Source organism: Mugil cephalus, chromosome 1 (assembly GCF_022458985.1).
Source record: "Mugil cephalus isolate CIBA_MC_2020 chromosome 1, CIBA_Mcephalus_1.1, whole genome shotgun sequence".
NCBI lineage: Eukaryota > Metazoa > Chordata > Actinopteri > Mugiliformes > Mugilidae > Mugil > Mugil cephalus.
Window position 1 is genome coordinate 46,557,977 of NC_061770.1, and position 16,355 is coordinate 46,574,331.

At 39.2% G+C, this 16,355-nt stretch overlaps 2 protein-coding genes across 2 annotated transcripts; both read left to right on the forward strand.

Moving 5' to 3' along the window:
• Positions 1 to 95: 95 nt before the first annotated feature.
• Positions 96 to 2,381, forward strand: LOC125010674 (macrophage mannose receptor 1-like). Its single transcript, XM_047589464.1, has 3 exons — positions 96 to 551; positions 1,085 to 1,417; positions 1,747 to 2,381. The coding sequence occupies exons 1-3, from the start codon at positions 233 to 235 to the stop codon at positions 2,088 to 2,090; spliced, it is 996 nt and encodes a 331-aa protein (XP_047445420.1). The 5' UTR covers positions 96 to 232; the 3' UTR covers positions 2,091 to 2,381.
• Positions 2,382 to 12,287: 9,906 nt separating this feature from the next.
• On the forward strand, positions 12,288 to 14,836 carry LOC125010752 (macrophage mannose receptor 1-like). Its single transcript, XM_047589589.1, has 4 exons — positions 12,288 to 12,701; positions 12,902 to 13,291; positions 13,714 to 14,037; positions 14,369 to 14,836. Exons 1-4 carry the CDS (start codon positions 12,674 to 12,676, stop codon positions 14,710 to 14,712), a joined length of 1,086 nt encoding a protein of 361 aa, XP_047445545.1. The 5' UTR covers positions 12,288 to 12,673; the 3' UTR covers positions 14,713 to 14,836.
• The last annotated feature ends 1,519 nt before the right edge of the window (positions 14,837 to 16,355 follow it).

The following is a 16,355-nucleotide window of genomic DNA, read 5'->3' on the forward strand; positions in this document are numbered from 1 at the left end:
GACAAACAGCTGGAATCAAACGTCAGTTTCATCCAACAGAGCAAAGATGCAGTGGAGTCTGCTCATTGTGATGGGTAAGTGGATCAGATCAACATCAACCATACTGCTGTATGTCTTTATATATCTTCACAAACATCTACTTTGTTGCTTTGTTTGGTGTCCCTGCCAGGTCTTTGAATTTCACTTAAGGAGGAAATAAACTGGGCTGAAACACAGTCAATAAAATGATTGAATGTGTCTTACAATCAGCTCTACGTCTGTGTTTTCTCTGATTTCAGGTCAGTGTTACTTCATCTCATGTCAACTCTACCAGTACCACTATGTTGAAGATACAAAGACCTGGACAGAAGCTCAGGAGTACTGCAGAAAAAAATACACTGATCTGGCCACAGTGTCTAACATGACAGACATGAAGAGACTCCTTGAAGAATCTACAGGGAATCAAACTGAAGCCTGGATTGGACTGAACAACAGAACAGATGTCACCAGGACATGGCACTGGTCTCTACCTGGAGTGGAGTTTAAAGATGATGGAACAAGATGGGATGTTGGTCAACCAAATAAAGCAGCGGGAAACGTTGAGAATTGTGTTATAACCATAAAACAAGGCAAATGGCATGATTTCCCTTGTGCAGACAAAAAACCTTTTCTCTGCTACAATGGTGAGAATATAAGTCTCTATAATTCTAGCTGTTTTGTTTGTTGATTTGTTTCTGATTTATCAAATATTGGTGACAGAGTTCACACAACAGTAAAAGAAGAATCATCATTTATCTTTCAGCTCAGTTATAATGAGGGTCACAGGTTATAACATGAGTAACATGATCTGTTGGTGGGAACTAAATTCTATGAATTCTGGTAGGAGATATGGCCACAGTTCAATCAGTATATTTTATTGTTGACACGACATCAGCAGGACTTTCTGATTACATGATTGTGTGTTTTCATCACCATTATTGATTCAACTTCTTTAACACTCTGTGAGAAAAATCCTTCTCCTTCATATTCAACAGTTTTCTATTTAGTGACAATTTCATGACGTGGACAAAGACGGTTGATGACGACTATGATTGATGTTTGTGTGTTTACTCCACAGAAAGTGGATCCAAAAAGATCCATTTCATTGAAGAAGAGAAGAACTGGATTGATGCTCAGAAATACTGCAGAGATCATCACACAGACCTGGTCAGTGGATTGAACCAGTTGGATCAAGTAAAACTCAGTGATGGCAAAGACTATTGGATCGGCCTGTTCAGAGACACCTGGAGGTGGTCAGATGGGAGCAGTTCCTCTTTCAGACACTGGAATGAGACTCTGTCACCAGGAGACAAATGTGCAGTGACCATGTTGAATGAAGAACAAGGAAGATGGAAGAACGCCAACTGTGAGGACCAAAACCCTTTCTTCTGTTATGATGGTGAGTTTTTAAAGATGCATGAAGATAAAGTAACATTTCCACATTTAGCACCAGAACTGGAAACTGTCTGAAGATCTACCAGAATCTATTATTCCACAATACTGATCTATTTATGTTTGAGTTAATCTACAATTATTTCAGACATAATTAAATCTACACTACAACAACGTCGCAAAAACAGATTTGGATTCAGTCTGTAATTTTATTTCCCAGCTGCATGGATATGCATCAAAATATCAGAATATGAAGTGAAGTCACCAAATAAAAAGAGACTTTGTTTGATGCTTTTAAAAGTCTTTAATCAATGTGACCATGTCTTTCAATGACAGATAACGTGATCCTGATCAAAGAAAATAAGACCTGGGAGGAAGCCTTGTATTACTGCAGAGACAACTACAATGACCTGGTCTCCATCACTAACCTTGATGAACAGAGATGGGTTCAAGAGAGAGCCAAGAACGCCTCAACTCCTTTTGTCTGGCTGGGACTGCGTTACTCCTGCTTTCTGGATTTCTGGTTCTGGGTCAGTGATGAGGTAGTCGGCTATAAGAACTGGGCCTCAGATGTAAGTAATGACTGTGACATGTCTGGAGCCATGGACACAGGAGGAGAACATCAGTGGGTCACAAAACAAGATAACGAGACGTTTAATTTCATCTGTTCTAAGTCTTAGACTCACTGATAACTGTCTCTTTATTCATATACTCTGAATGTTGGTTGTGTATTAAACGTATTCTTTCCATCTGTCTTGAATGGTGAAGTGGGAAATGTAGGAATCCTAACGTGAAATGTGTAAAAGCTGTCTTCAGATTGTGAGAGGAAGAAGCTCCACTATAGTTAGTTGTAAAGTAGTGCAGCTTTACTGTGGATGTTTAAAGTGGAATAAGTGGATAATGTGATGTGATGATGTTAACACAATTATCATGGAACTGGTGCAGAAACACCTCTAAGACTCCAGGTGTCAAATAACCAGCACCATTTGTATCTCAAGTGTGAAGTTTCTCCTTCTTTCTCACTTTCTCTCCTTTTAAACGTGTAGACTTCTCTCACAACACTGAGCTCATTTGCTTTCAAGAGAAAACAGGGAGACTATGTTATGTTGAATCTTTTGCTGATATTATATTCTATAAAATGACATGTATGTTATGGTCAATTCTGGGCTTGCTTTAAATGGATAGTTGAATTCTCTGTTGGCGTGTAATGTTCATTTACTTCAGTTTGTTCATCTACATCTTATCTACCATTGAATACATAGACACAAGTTTAGAAGATGAACCATTTACCCAATGTATGTAATCACAAACCAAAAAAATCTATAAAACAAATGAAAAGCTGTACGTTGTCATTGGTTTTATTTCTTTGAATTCATCTTTTCATGTGTGAAATGTCAGCGTTATGTTTTAATGATTTTATTTCATTTGTCATTTGTTTACAACACATTTCCTCCGTTGACGTAAAGATGTGCATTAAACCTAGATGCCCTACAGCCGGGGGGTCAAACTCAAATTCATAGCGGGCCAACATTTAATAAATGGTGTACAATAAATCGACATGCATGAAGGTTATAATGTTAAGATTTGTTCAGGTGTTTCATAGAGACAGACTGACTTTGGAGGTTGTAGCTTTTGGTGATGTTCAATTGTATTGTGTATCCTGTGTTCATCTGTCGACACCAGCGTCTTTAAAACCAACTAAACAGTAACCTCCATGAGCACTAATGTAGCAGCTTTAATCTGGTTGTTTGAAGAATAAATGCTCCAGGGCCAGAATGTGGGATCTGCACTTTATTCCCTATCAGAGCAGGGGGGACACAGTGAGCAGAGACACGGGCACAAGCTCTCTCTCCGCAGCTGCAGCAGGACAGAAAATATACAAATGAGGCTCAAAACTGACCAAACTAATAGAAACAACATTTTTTCAATACCTAAAACACACCAAAATATTACAAACAACCTGACCCTACATTTTCAGGACGTTTCCAACAGAAGAACCCACTTTTAAACATGCTAGCATAGTTTAATGAGAGAGAGCATCCCTACACAGCTTACCGTTATACACTCTTCCCAAGTTCTGGGCGGGAAGGTGTGGCTACACTGCACATGCGTCACACTCTGTGCGTCATTAATTAAGGTCCCCCGTGCTACGACGACTAAACCGGAAATATGTATATCAATAAATCAAAAAACAAAAAACTTAAACAGAAATACAGACACCATCACACAGTTTTGGGAATGTTCACCTAGATAATATCAAAATAAACATTTATAATATAATCAAAATATTGGCACAGCTACACTAACGTCACCATGAAATCAAATCAAACCAGAGTCTTGCACTTTATGTCATCTATGCCCCAGTGTCTAACCTGAAACAAACAGTGGTTTTGTAGATATTCTTTAGAGCTTGTAATTTTAAACAAAAGGGTTGATGACTCATCCTGCACTTGTACTAACCGTACATCCAGTGAAAGCTATCTCAGATTTTGAAATCTCTCCCTCTGCCAGCCTATTTCCTTCACCAGCTAGTTTCCGCTTCCTCAGTAAAATCTGCATATCTAGCTTCCCTGGTTACAGCTGATGCAGATTGGTGGGCGGAGCTTGCTCAGGCAGATTACTAACCAATCAGAGGACACTGGACTCCACTAGCTTCCTGTTTGTCAGGAAACTTCTAAAAACATTTTATGTGATAAGTGATATCATCATAACATTTATTTGCATAGAACTTTCCATAAAAAGTTGTAAAGTGTGTCTAAAGAACATATTTTAAATGTTACATACGTGGCTGATAATTAATAAAACAAATGCTCGTGCCCTTCTAGTTGGTGCTGTAGCTGTGTGCTGTGTCTTTACAGTGGCTCGAGTCATGTTTGTACTCCTTCTTTCCTCAACATATCTTAATTCATTGCCTTTCAGCCGTCAGCAGCTCTTTCTTAACCCACTGTCTCTTTGCAGGTGTTGTGTATTTCAAAGACTGCCCTCAGCAACCCAACATCCCCAACTATCTGTTGGGGCTGGCTTTGATTCAATTCAATTCAATTCAGTTTTATTTATATAGCGCCAATAACAATACAAATCGTCTCAAGACGCTTCACAAAAACCAGCCTGCAACCTCCAGAGCAAGCCTGAGGGTGACGGTGCAAGGAAAAACTCCCTTTTAAACAGGAAGAAACCTTGAGCAGAACCCAGCTCATATGGAGGGACCCATCTGCCGAAGGCCAGCCGGTTAACAACAGAGAAGATAGAGAGAAAAGAAGAGCAGGAGAAACAAGGTAAACAAACTTCTGTCATAGATTCATACATCAAGCGGAAGGAAACATGTAGGGTCTAGTAATATAACACATAGCTGATGATCTGTGACAGTTTGTGAGTATAACAGGAATTATGGGCAGGTTGGTGAATTGTTCATCTAGGTAGGAGTGGACAACTGGAGGAGGCCATGATGACTGGGACAGATGTAGTTTATGGAGCTCCACAGGTCTGATACACAGCACTCCAGACCATGAAGACTGGGCTGGTTGATGAGGCCACGGCAGCAGGTCTAGCTTAGAACTCCACAGGTCAGATATTCAGCACTCCAGACCAGAGACCCTCACAAGATGATGGAGGGGGAGGGGAGCGGAGGGGAGAGAGTAAGACACAGTGGTTAGTAAATTATAAGAGATAGAAAATAAAATGATAAGATATTAGAGGACAGGAGCCAGAGAAGAAAGAGGAGAGGACATGTCCTCAGTGCATCGTCCCCCTGCAGCCTAGGCCTATAGCAGCATAACTAAGGATGGTTAAGTCCAGCCCTAACTATAAGCTTTTTCAAAAAGGAAAGTCTTAAGCCTGACCTTAAACGCAGAGACTGTGTCTGCCTCCCAAACCCAAACTGGGAGCTGGTTCCATAGGAGAGGAGCCTGATAGCTGAAGGCTCTACCTCCCATTCTACTTTTAGAAACTCTAGGAACCAGGCCTGCACTTAGAGATCGTAGTGATCTGTTGGGACAGTATGGTACTATGAGGTCTTTCATATATGATGGAGCAAGGCCTTTCAGGGCCTTGTATGTAAGGAGGAGGATTTTAAATTCAATTCTACATTTTAAAGGGAGCCAATGAAGAGAAGCTAATACTGGAGTAATATGATCTCTCTTGCTAATTCCTGTCAGTGCTCTTGCTGCAGCGTTTTGAATCAATTGGAGGCTTTTTAAAGAGCTACTTGGACAGCCAGACAGTAAAGAGTTACAATAATCCAGCCTGGAAGACACAAATGCATGAACTAGTTTTTCCGCATCACTCTGAGAAAGGATGCTCCTAATTTTGATGATATTACGAAGGTGAAAGAAAGCAGTCCTGGTCACCTGCTTTATGTGAGAATTAAAGGACATATCCTGGTCAAATATAACACCAAGGTTTTTCACAGTAGTACTGGAGGCCAAGGTAATGCCATCCAACAAAAGCAGGTGATTAGATAATGAATCTCTGACATGTTTAGAGCCAAATACGATAACTTCAGTTTTGTCTGAGTTTAAAAGTAGAAAATTACAGGTCATCCAAGCCTTTATGTCTTAAAGGCATGCTTGGAGTTTAACCAGCGGATTGGTTTCATCTGGTTTCATGGATAAATATAGCTGGGTATCATCTGCGTAGCAATGGAAGTTTATGCCGTGCTTTCTCATAATATTGCCTAAGGGAAGCATGTATAATGTGAATAATATTGGTCCTAGCACAGAACCCTGAGGAACTCCATAGCTTACTTTGATGACTCTGATCAACATACCATTTGTGACCTTACCCTGTGACGTTCATCCACAGTAGAACCCCAGGGGCTGTAAAGCCGTACTGCAAGGTTTAATAGGCCTGCTTATTTTCATATGGATCCTGCTGGGTCGGTCTTTTACTTCTAAGATCTTATATGGTTATATAAACTACCCAAAGAGTCGCTATTTAGCTTCTTAATGTTCTCGTCCCTTGTAGGTGATGTGTGGGTCCTCTCAGTGTACCAGCCAAACTATGATCCCACAGCTGCAGACGCTCTTTATTGTAATAAGACCTTGTACACATTTGCTTTCTGGAATGCTGTTTTTGAGAGCATTGCGCTTGGAGTCGTCTTTGCCAACTTCTGCAAAGGAATCGTGTTCTAGGCTTCCCCACCAAATTTCAACTATTTAATTTCCACCAGAGGGACAAAAGAGGAGGAGGGACTGCATCAATTATAAAAAACAATTACATGTACTCAAATGCAACTCTTTTTAACAGTTACACATCATTTTAGTATCATGCCCTTGTTTTTAGCAGCCCACCTATCCTCTGTCTCACAATCTACAGACCACCCCACTATTCCTCCTCTTTTATCACAGACTTCTCTGATCTGTTATCAATCATCCACACATCATATAACAGAATTTTAATAACTGGTGATTTTAATATACACGTGGATGTCTCCTCGGACTCTGTGTCCAGAGAACTTTTAAACGTTTTACTTAACATGTCACACAGCCGACCCACGGCAGGGGACACACCCTGGACCTGGTCATATCTTATGGCCTATCCGTGGTTGTGTCCTCTGTCGTGGATCTGGCTGTGTCTGACCATTTCTGTGTGTTTTTTAACATTACCAGTTTTAACCACCGGGAGGCCCCTGTGAGAACACTGAGGAAACGCTATCTTACTCCTGAAATGGCTGCAAATTTTATCCAGGTTCTACAGAGCACTCCTGCAGAGATTTTACCAGCGTCCTGTGATTTTATTATTAATGATTTTAACAACAAACTGAAGTCAGCGCTGGACTCAGTGGCTCCACCTGTTATTAAGATAATTAAATAGAAACCTACACTGCCGTGGAGAAATGAAGAAATTAAACATCTGAAAAGAAACTGCAGGAGCACTGAGAGGAGATGGAGAAAATCAAAGCTTACAGTTCATTATGAAATATTACTGGAACTCCTCAAAACTTACAATAACTCGGTCAAACAGGCCAGAAATTCTTACCTCCACAAACTAATCACAGAACACAAAAATGACCCTAAGTTCCTTTTCTCCACAATAGATCGTATAACCAACATAAATTTTAACAACTCATCAAGGATACCTAGTGACGCCTTTGTGCGCACTGTGCAGACCACTTCAGAGGTAAAATCAATGACATTAGGTCGAGTCTTTTACCTCAACAGATTTTAACCACTGACACACATGGATCATTGATTTTACACGAGGAAACACTGGAGAGTTTCTCCCTGGTTGATGCGAGGACACTTGGTCGAGTTTTCTCCCAAGTAAAGCCCATAACCTGCCTTTTAGACCCAATTCCCACACCGTTTTTTAAAACATTTTATGGACTCTTTGGGGAACAGCTGCAATATATGGTGAATTGCTCTCTTCAGACAGGTGTCTTCCCCGCCTCCTTTAACCCTTACATACTGTTCATATTCTGTACCTTCATAGTAGGTCAATTTTGACCCGGATCAATAATTCACTTGTAGCAAGTATTTCCACAAAACAAACTATAAACCTGTTCAGAATGTTTAAATAGCTCATCCCACATAAAAAAAAAAATGAATGATTAAACCTTCATAAATGTTTCAAAGAGCAGGGAAAGTGTATTTTTTAAGTTTTACACCACTTGTTTTTGGTGAAAATTATCTATTACACATTATAATGTCACGTAATATGTATGTAAAAATAGAAAAAATATAAAAACTATGATGATTTGAATATATTTTATTGACCCTTAAAATTACATGAACATTTTGGAACCTCATAATATAACCACTGAACAACGTCCTCACTGCTATATCACAAGATAAAGTGCTTATCCTGAACTAGTCTCTGCATTCAAAGCAGAGGTGGGACACTTTCCATGTGTGGATCTTGCACATGTGTTTACCACTCAAAAAATCAGTCTTCATGACTCAGCATTCAAGAGATTGGAAGCAGCCTCACCTCCTGACCTGTACACTCTAGCCAGTATTTAAAGCCCCATGTAGGCATGTAGGTCAATTACATCCATGGTTTTCCATTCGTGGTCATAACGATTAATCCCCTCCAAGTTTGTTATTTCAATGGTGATTTGTTGTCTGGAGGAAGAAAGAGCTGAAATGTTGACAAAATGTCATCTGCCTGGGAGATGGTCAGTCTTGAGGGTCCTGGAGTCTTTCGAATCACATTTTCTGCTGCCATCCTGCCTGCAACAGGATGTGGAAGTGACGACCAACAGATAGCACTGTTTTTTTGACATAAATGTCTGCCCTGCTGTCTGCACCTCTTCATCAGAGTCATCTTCATCAGACGGATGATGAATTTTCTTCTACGCTGTCTTCCTGCTCTGACACGTCCTCTAAATCAGAATCACACTCTTCTCGGAAGAACAGATCCAGGGCCTGTTGGACATTCAGTCTTGCTGCCATGATGTCCATCACTACAATGGCAGCCCATAACTATCTTTATAATGTTGTGACCCCCACCACCTCCCTCCCAACCCAAGATTCCCAGATTCTAATTTGTTACTTTCTACATTATTTTATTACGTCGCAGGTGCAGGTGCAGGTGCAGGTGCAGGTGCACATCTTGTGTAGGAAAGAAGTCATCCAACCTCTGGATGACTTCTTTCCTCTTCTGTTCCCATATATGATCACTCCCATGTTTTTTGTTGGTATTTCAATATTTTGGGATTTTCCTGCCCCCACAAAGACCAGCAGGTGCCCCTTTAAACTGTATTTTAGATATTAAGGCAGAGAATTTCCTACAGCTCAACCAGGACAAAACAGAGGTTTTAGTCATTGGGCCTGAACGCCAGAGAGAGAAACTTTTACCAAAACTACAGGATTTTAAGATTTCACAATCTGTAAAAAATCTGGGCGTGATTTTTGACTCAGAGCTTATTTTTATTCCGCATTAAAAAATATTACAAAGATAGGTTTTTACCATCTCAAGAATATAGCCACAGTCCACCCGTTTTTCTCTCAAGTTAGCACGGAGGTGTTGATGCATGCTTTTATCTCCTGTCGTCTGGATTATTGTAATGCTCTGCTCTCTCGTCTTCCTAAAAAGAACACTTACAATTTACAACTGTTACAAAATTCAGCTGCTCGTGTGCTGACGAGGACCAGAGGGCGAGAGCACATTACACCAGTTTTAAAATCGCTGCATTGGCTCCCCGTGCACCTCAGGATCGATTTTAAGGTTCTTTTAGTAGTTTTTAAATGTCTTGATGGTCTTGGGCCTTCTTATTTGTCTGACTTACTTTTACTGTATCAACCCCCACGAACCCTGAGGTCCTCTGGCACCGGCCTTTTAACAATAACACAAGTTAGATCTAGGGCACATGGGGAGGCGGCATTCATTTATTATGGCCCCCGACTGTGGAACAGCTGGAGAACCTCAGGGCCACAGAGACTGTTGATACTTTTAAAAAGAGGCTCAAGACTCATCTCTTTGATCAAGCTTTTTCATCATTTTAATTGCTATTAACTCTATTTTATCACATTGGATTTGTAGTTATCTTATTTGTATTTTATGTGGTTTACTTTTACATGGTTGATTTATTTAATTATTTACAGGCTTTTAACATACCACAACTTAGATCTAGGACATATGGGGGTGTCCTCCCACACTCGGGGTTGTTCCTGTCTGTCCATGGGGGTGCCGCTCCTTGGGTCCCTCTGGCCTGGGTAGTTAGACATTCTGCACCTTGGTGTGGGGGCCTCTCTGCCCGGAGTGAGTGAGGACGTGTGTGTACCTGTGTATATGCTGTGTGCATGCCTGTATGTATGTATGTGTCGTGTGTATGTGTGATTGTTTATGTGTTTGTGTGCCTTGTTGTAATGTTTTATATTTCTTGTTTTTGTTTAGTTTGTTGTTTTTTTTTTATTTTAGTATGAAAAGTGCTACATAAATAAATAAAGTTTGAGTGTTTGTGGTGATGACTCCTGTGCCATCCAACACAGACTTTTCTGGACAAGTCTGAGACACTGATGGAGCAGTGATGACTGTGGTCAAGTTCATAGCTTCATTTTACTGTGAAAGTGTGCCTTTATTATCACGTAGAAATCTATGCTGTAAATATCATTCTGGATCTCTGCTTTTATTGTGTAATCTGTTTCAGATCAAAGTAAATACACAGAACCAGAGAGACTCAGTTCAGAATATTACATCGCTTGCAGATTACACCACAGCTTAGAAAAATATATTGCTTAGATGGATTGATAATGCTCCACCTACAATTAGGGGTTGGCACAAAGTGATTTTTGACTTTCTACCGATGGAATACCTAACATACAGATTCAAACGTATGATGGATAATTTTTGTAGGATTTGGACCCCTTTCTTTAAATATGCAGGTAAAAGACTCACAACCATGTACTAAAAGGGATGATAGATGGCAGTGAGGAAAACTGGCTAACTGATGTTTTTGGGTCATAAGGTTGGACATTCATTTACTTATGATTATTTTTAATTTATTCATTTTCATTTTTAATAAACAGCATTTTCTCTCTAAAGTGACATTGTTATTTTCTTTATTTCTCTTCTTTCTTTGGAGATATGTTTCCTTATGTGTATGTGTGATTGTGTACATATACTTGGTCCCAGCATCCTTCCAGTGATACTCTCACAGCTTGTTAGTACACGGAGATGATTTTCTCTGAGTGTATTTTACTGTGTATATCACACAACAAGTTGTCAGGGATTTGTTTTTGTGGTCGTGTTGTTTTGGTGTTTGTTGTCTGTGTTCATGTCAGAAAATGTAATGAAAGTATTAAAGCTTGACCATGTAGGTTTTAGCAAATATTAGTCAATCAGGAGTAAAGGAAATTAGAGAGTAAAGGGCATTACTTCAATTTACCATCATTACACAATTTGTGCTTAAGATACTGTGGAATAAACTCACAAAAAGCTGCATTGCCCATGTTCACCTAAATGAACAAATATCTCGACAGTTTTGGAACAGTTAGAGATATTTACGTATTCAGTCTGTGGTTTTTAGATGCTCTGCTGTGTTGGATGTTAATCTGTGATGTGAAAACTTCCTCTTTGGAAAGTTTAAACTCAACTTCTTTGACCTTGTGTCACTAAGTTTGAAGTGGACTCTGAGTAAACATTCAGTAAACATTAAATAAATGAGACCTAACAGTCTCCTTTAGGATACATCTGTCTTCCTTGAGTAAAACTGCAGATTAAACCTGAAACACTTTTCTCCTTTGGACAAGAAGGAATCAACCAACCAATGGATCAGTCCACCTGGAGACTTCAGTCCTAAACATAGACCTACAGTAGTAGCAGAGTTTTCCAGGATGTTGAGGAAGTAATGACTCAGCACTTTGTGTTCTTGTTTGAATTCATTTGTATATTCCCCACCTGCTTGTTTTGCTCTTCCTTAATACACTGAACTCAGTGTTGCTGCTTTTTTAAACTTTGACATGAAGCACTGACTGTATTTTAATACTTCATACTCTACATAGTCATAGACGGTGTTTAAAGAATAGTTGCTGTTGATAAATGTCCAGGAAGGTAGCAACAGAATGTGCAGCTGCCTTCAAATCTATGGCTGATCTTAGCTGTCTGGTCTCCACATACCTTACGCTTCCGTTTATTCTCATGGTCGTCTAGAGGACGGCCTCAGCAGGCAGCAGTTTTAATGGGTTTCTTATTCATCTGTTGCAGCATATTAGATCATTTTAACCTGATGGTGACTGATTTCATTCTCAAATTCTAGCCACACACTGACCAGTGTCGTCCTGCCCATATTTCTCACATGTTCACACTCAAGTGTCAAACACAAGCATCTAACTAGCGTTACAAGTTAGCCTGCAGTTGTGTTTGGTTGTTGAGCTGTGACATGTAAAGTGATGCTTTAACAGTGACACCGTCAGACTCTTTGTTATTGTGTCAACAGGCTTGAAGCTGATTAGGATTAATCCACAGTCAATGTGCAAGACTCCAGATTAAACCTGAAACACTTTTCTCCTTCTGAAAAGAGCAAATCTACCGTATCTGTCAGTCCACCTGGAGACTTGAGTCCAAAACAAAAACCTACAGTAGTAGAAGGTTGTTCAAGGTTGGTCAGTTGCACTATTTTCAGAGTAGAGGAGGAAGTTTTAGTCCTGTTTTGAATAATTTTGTATTTTCCACCTGTTTGTTTTTCTCTTCCTAAAAACAAGACTGTACAATGGAGCCAGTGTTGCATCTTTTGACAACGTCACATGACGTGTTTAAATGTGAGCTTCATCCAACAGAGACAAACAGCTGAAATCAAACGTCAGTTTCATCCAACAGAGCAAAGATGCAGTGGAGTCTGCTCCTTGTGATGGGTAAGTGGATCAGATCAACATCAACCATACTGCTGTATTTATATATCTTCACAAAAATCTACTTTGTTGCTTTGTTTGGTGTCCGTGCCAGGTCTTTGAATTTCACTTAAGGAGGAAATAAACTGGGCTGAAACACAGTCAATAAAACGATTGAATGTGTCTTACAATCAGCTCTACGTCTGTGTTTTCTCTGATTTCAGGTCAGTGTTACTTCATCTCATGTCAACTCTACCAGTACCACTATGTTAAAGATACAAAGAACTGGACAGAAGCTCAGGAGTACTGCAGAAAAAATTACACTGATCTGGCCACAGTGTCTAACATGACAGACATGAAGAGACTCATTGAAGAATCTACAGGGAGAAAAACTGAAGCCTGGATTGGACTGAACAACAGAGCAGATGTCAACAGGACATGGCACTGGTCTCTACCTGGAGTGGAGTTTAAAGATGATGAAACAAGATGGTATGGTGGTGAACCAAATGATAGAAATGGAAATGAGAACTGTGTTGGAATGAGAAACAGCAAATGGCTTGATTTCCCATGTACAGAAACAAAACATTTTCTCTGCTACAATGGTGAGAATATAAGTTTCTAATAATTCTAGTCGTTTAGTTTGTTGATTTGTTTCTGATTTGTCAAATATTGGTGACAGAGTTCACACAACAGTAAAAGAAGAATCATCATTTATCTTTCAGCTCAGTTATAATGAGGGTCACAGGTTATAATATGAGTAACATGACCTGTTGGTGGGAACTAAATTCTATGAATTCTGGTAGGAGATATGGCCACAGTTCAATCAGTATATTTTATTGTTGAGTTGCATTAGCAGGACTTTCTGATTACCTGATTGTGTGTTTTCATCACCATTATTGATTCAAGTTCTTTAACACTCTGTGAGAAAAATCATTCTCCTTCATATTCAGTAGTTTTCTATTTAGTGATAATTTCATGACGTGGACAAAGACAGTTGATGACGACTATGATTGATGTTTGTGTGTTTACTCCACAGAAAGTGGATCCAAAAAGATCCATTTGAATAATGAAACAAAGAAGAACTGGACTGATGCTCAGAAATACTGCAGAGGTCATCACACAGACCTGGTCAGTGGATTGAACCAGTTAGATCAAGTAAAACTAAGTGATGGCAAAGACTATTGGATCGGCCTGTTCAGAGACACCTGGAGGTGGTCAGATGGGAACAGTTCCTCTTTCAGACACTGGAATCAGACTCTGTCATCAGGAGACAAATGTGCAGTGACCATGTTGAATGAAGAACAAGGAAGATGGAAGAACGCCAACTGTACTGACCAAAAACCTTTCTTCTGTTATGATGGTGAGTTTTTAAAGATCCATGAAGATAAAGTAACATTTCCACATTTAGCTCCAGAATTGGAAACTGTCTGAAGATCTACCAGAATCTATTATTCCACAATATCCACATCTATTTATGTTTGAGTTAATGTACAATTATTTCAGAGATGATTAAATCTACACTACAACAACGTGTCAAAAACAGATTTGGATTCAGTCTGTAATTTTATTTCCCAGCTGCATGGATATGCATCAAAATATCAGAATATGAAGTGAAGTCACCAGATGAAAAGAGACTTTGTTTGATGCTTTTAAAAGTCTTTAATCAATGTGACCATGTCTTTCAATGACAGATGAAGTGATCCTGATCAAAGAAAATAAGACCTGGGAGGAAGCCTTGTATTACTGCAGAGACAACTACAATGACCTGGTCTCCATCACTAACCTTGATGAACAGAGATGGGTTCAAGAGAGAGCCAAGAAAGCCTCAACTCCTTTTGTCTGGCTGGGACTGCGTTACTCCTGCACTCTGGATTTCTGGTTCTGGGTCAGTGATGAGGTAGTCGGCTATAAGAACTGGGCCTCAGATGTAAGTAATGACTGTGACATGTCTGGAGCCATGGACACAGGAGGAAAACATCAGTGGGTCAAAATAATCGACAACAAGGAGTTTAATTTCATCTGTTCTAAGTCTTAGACTCACTGATAACTGTCTTTTTATTCATATACTCTGAATGTTGGTTGTGTATTAAACGTATTCTTTCCATCTGTCTTGAATGGTGAACTGGGAAATGTAGGAATCCCAACGTGAAATGTGTAAAAGCTGTCTTCAGATTTTGGTGAGAGGAAAAAGCCCAAATATAGTCAGTTGTAAAAATAGTGCAGCTTTATGTTTGGGTGTTTTTAAAATGGGAAAAAATGGTAATGTGATGTGTGTTTTTAACACAATTATCATGTAACTGGTTTCAAAAAAACACCTTTTAAAGGGTTCAGGTGTCAAATAACCCGCAAACCCTTTGTATCTCAAGTGGGAAAATTTCTCCCCTTTTTTTCTCCCCTTTTTCTCCTTTTTTAAAGTGTTTGAATTCTCTTTTACCCCAAAATGAGTCATTTTTTCTTTCAAGAGAAAAAAAAGGGGGGAAATTTGTTATGTTGAAAAATTTTGGGTGATATTATATTCTATAAAATGCATGTTTTTTATGGTCAAATTCCCGGGGCTTGGGTTTTAAAAGGATAGTTGAATTTTTCTGTTGGCGGTTTTAATGTTCATTTACTTCGTTTGTTCATTACTTTATCTACCATTGAATACATAGACACAAGTTTAGAAGATGAACCATTTACCCAATGTATGTAATCACAAACCAAAAAAATATATAAAAGAAATGAAAAGCTGTATGTTGTCATTGGTTTTATTTCTTTGAATTCATCTTTTCATGTGTGAAATGTCAGCGTTATGTTTTAATGATTTTATTTTATTTGTCATTTGTTTACAACACGTTTCCTCCGTTGACGTAAAGATGTGCATTAAACCTAGATGCCCTACAGCAGGGGGGTCAAACTCAAATTCATAGCGGGCCAACATTTAATAAATGGTGTACAATAAATCAACCTGCATGAAGGTTATGATGTTAAGATTTGTTCAGATGTTTCATAGAGACAGAGTGACGTTGGAGGTTGTAGCTTTTGGTGATGTTCAGTTGTATTGTGTATCCTGTGTTCATCTGTCCACACCAGCGTCTTTAAAACCAACTAAACAGTAACCTCCATGAGCACTAATGTAGCAGCTTTAATCTGGTTGCTCGAAGAATAAATGCTCCAGGGCCAGAATGTGGGATCTGCACTTTATTCCCTATCAGAGCAGGGGGGACACAGTGAGCAGAGACACGGGCACAAGCTCTCTCTCCGCAGCGTTATACACTCTTCCCAAGTTCTGGGCCTTTTGTTTTTAAGGAAAATGAATATACATATATGATTACAAATAAAATGTACACACCAAAATGTGCCATTAAATATGAATTATTTAAATTAAATATTTAAATTAATTTACATCAATAATAAACAACAAACAAAGCAACATATAGCATATTCAAAGTGACCTGGGTCCCTATTTCAATAAAATAAAAACGTTTTTTCTATGTGTCCTATGTCCTTTAATTAGTACAACACACTCATACTGTGGATATCCCTCTAGGCAGACCATTTACAATTATAAAATTAACATTTTTAACCATTTAATAATGAATTTAGTGACGAGCCTATCAGAGCAGGGGGGACACAGTGAGCAGAGACACGGGCACAAGCTCTCTCTCAGCAGCTGCAGCAGGACAGAAAATATACAAA

Excerpts from the sequence above, each read along its gene's own strand:
- LOC125010674 (XM_047589464.1), top strand. The coding sequence starts at position 233 with ATGTGTCTTACAATCAGCTCTACGTCTGTGTTTTCTCTGATTTCAGGT. Across the intron at positions 552-1,084 it reads TGGAACAAGATGGGATGTTG|TTTACTCCACAGAAAGTGGA; the intron begins GTCAACCAAATA and ends GATGTTTGTGTG. Across the intron at positions 1,418-1,746 it reads CCCTTTCTTCTGTTATGATG|ATAACGTGATCCTGATCAAA; the intron begins GTGAGTTTTTAA and ends TTTCAATGACAG.
- LOC125010752 (XM_047589589.1), top strand. The coding sequence starts at position 12,674 with ATGCAGTGGAGTCTGCTCCTTGTGATGG. Across the intron at positions 12,702-12,901 it reads GAGTCTGCTCCTTGTGATGG|GTCAGTGTTACTTCATCTCA; the intron begins GTAAGTGGATCA and ends CTCTGATTTCAG. Across the intron at positions 14,038-14,368 it reads ACCTTTCTTCTGTTATGATG|ATGAAGTGATCCTGATCAAA; the intron begins GTGAGTTTTTAA and ends TTTCAATGACAG.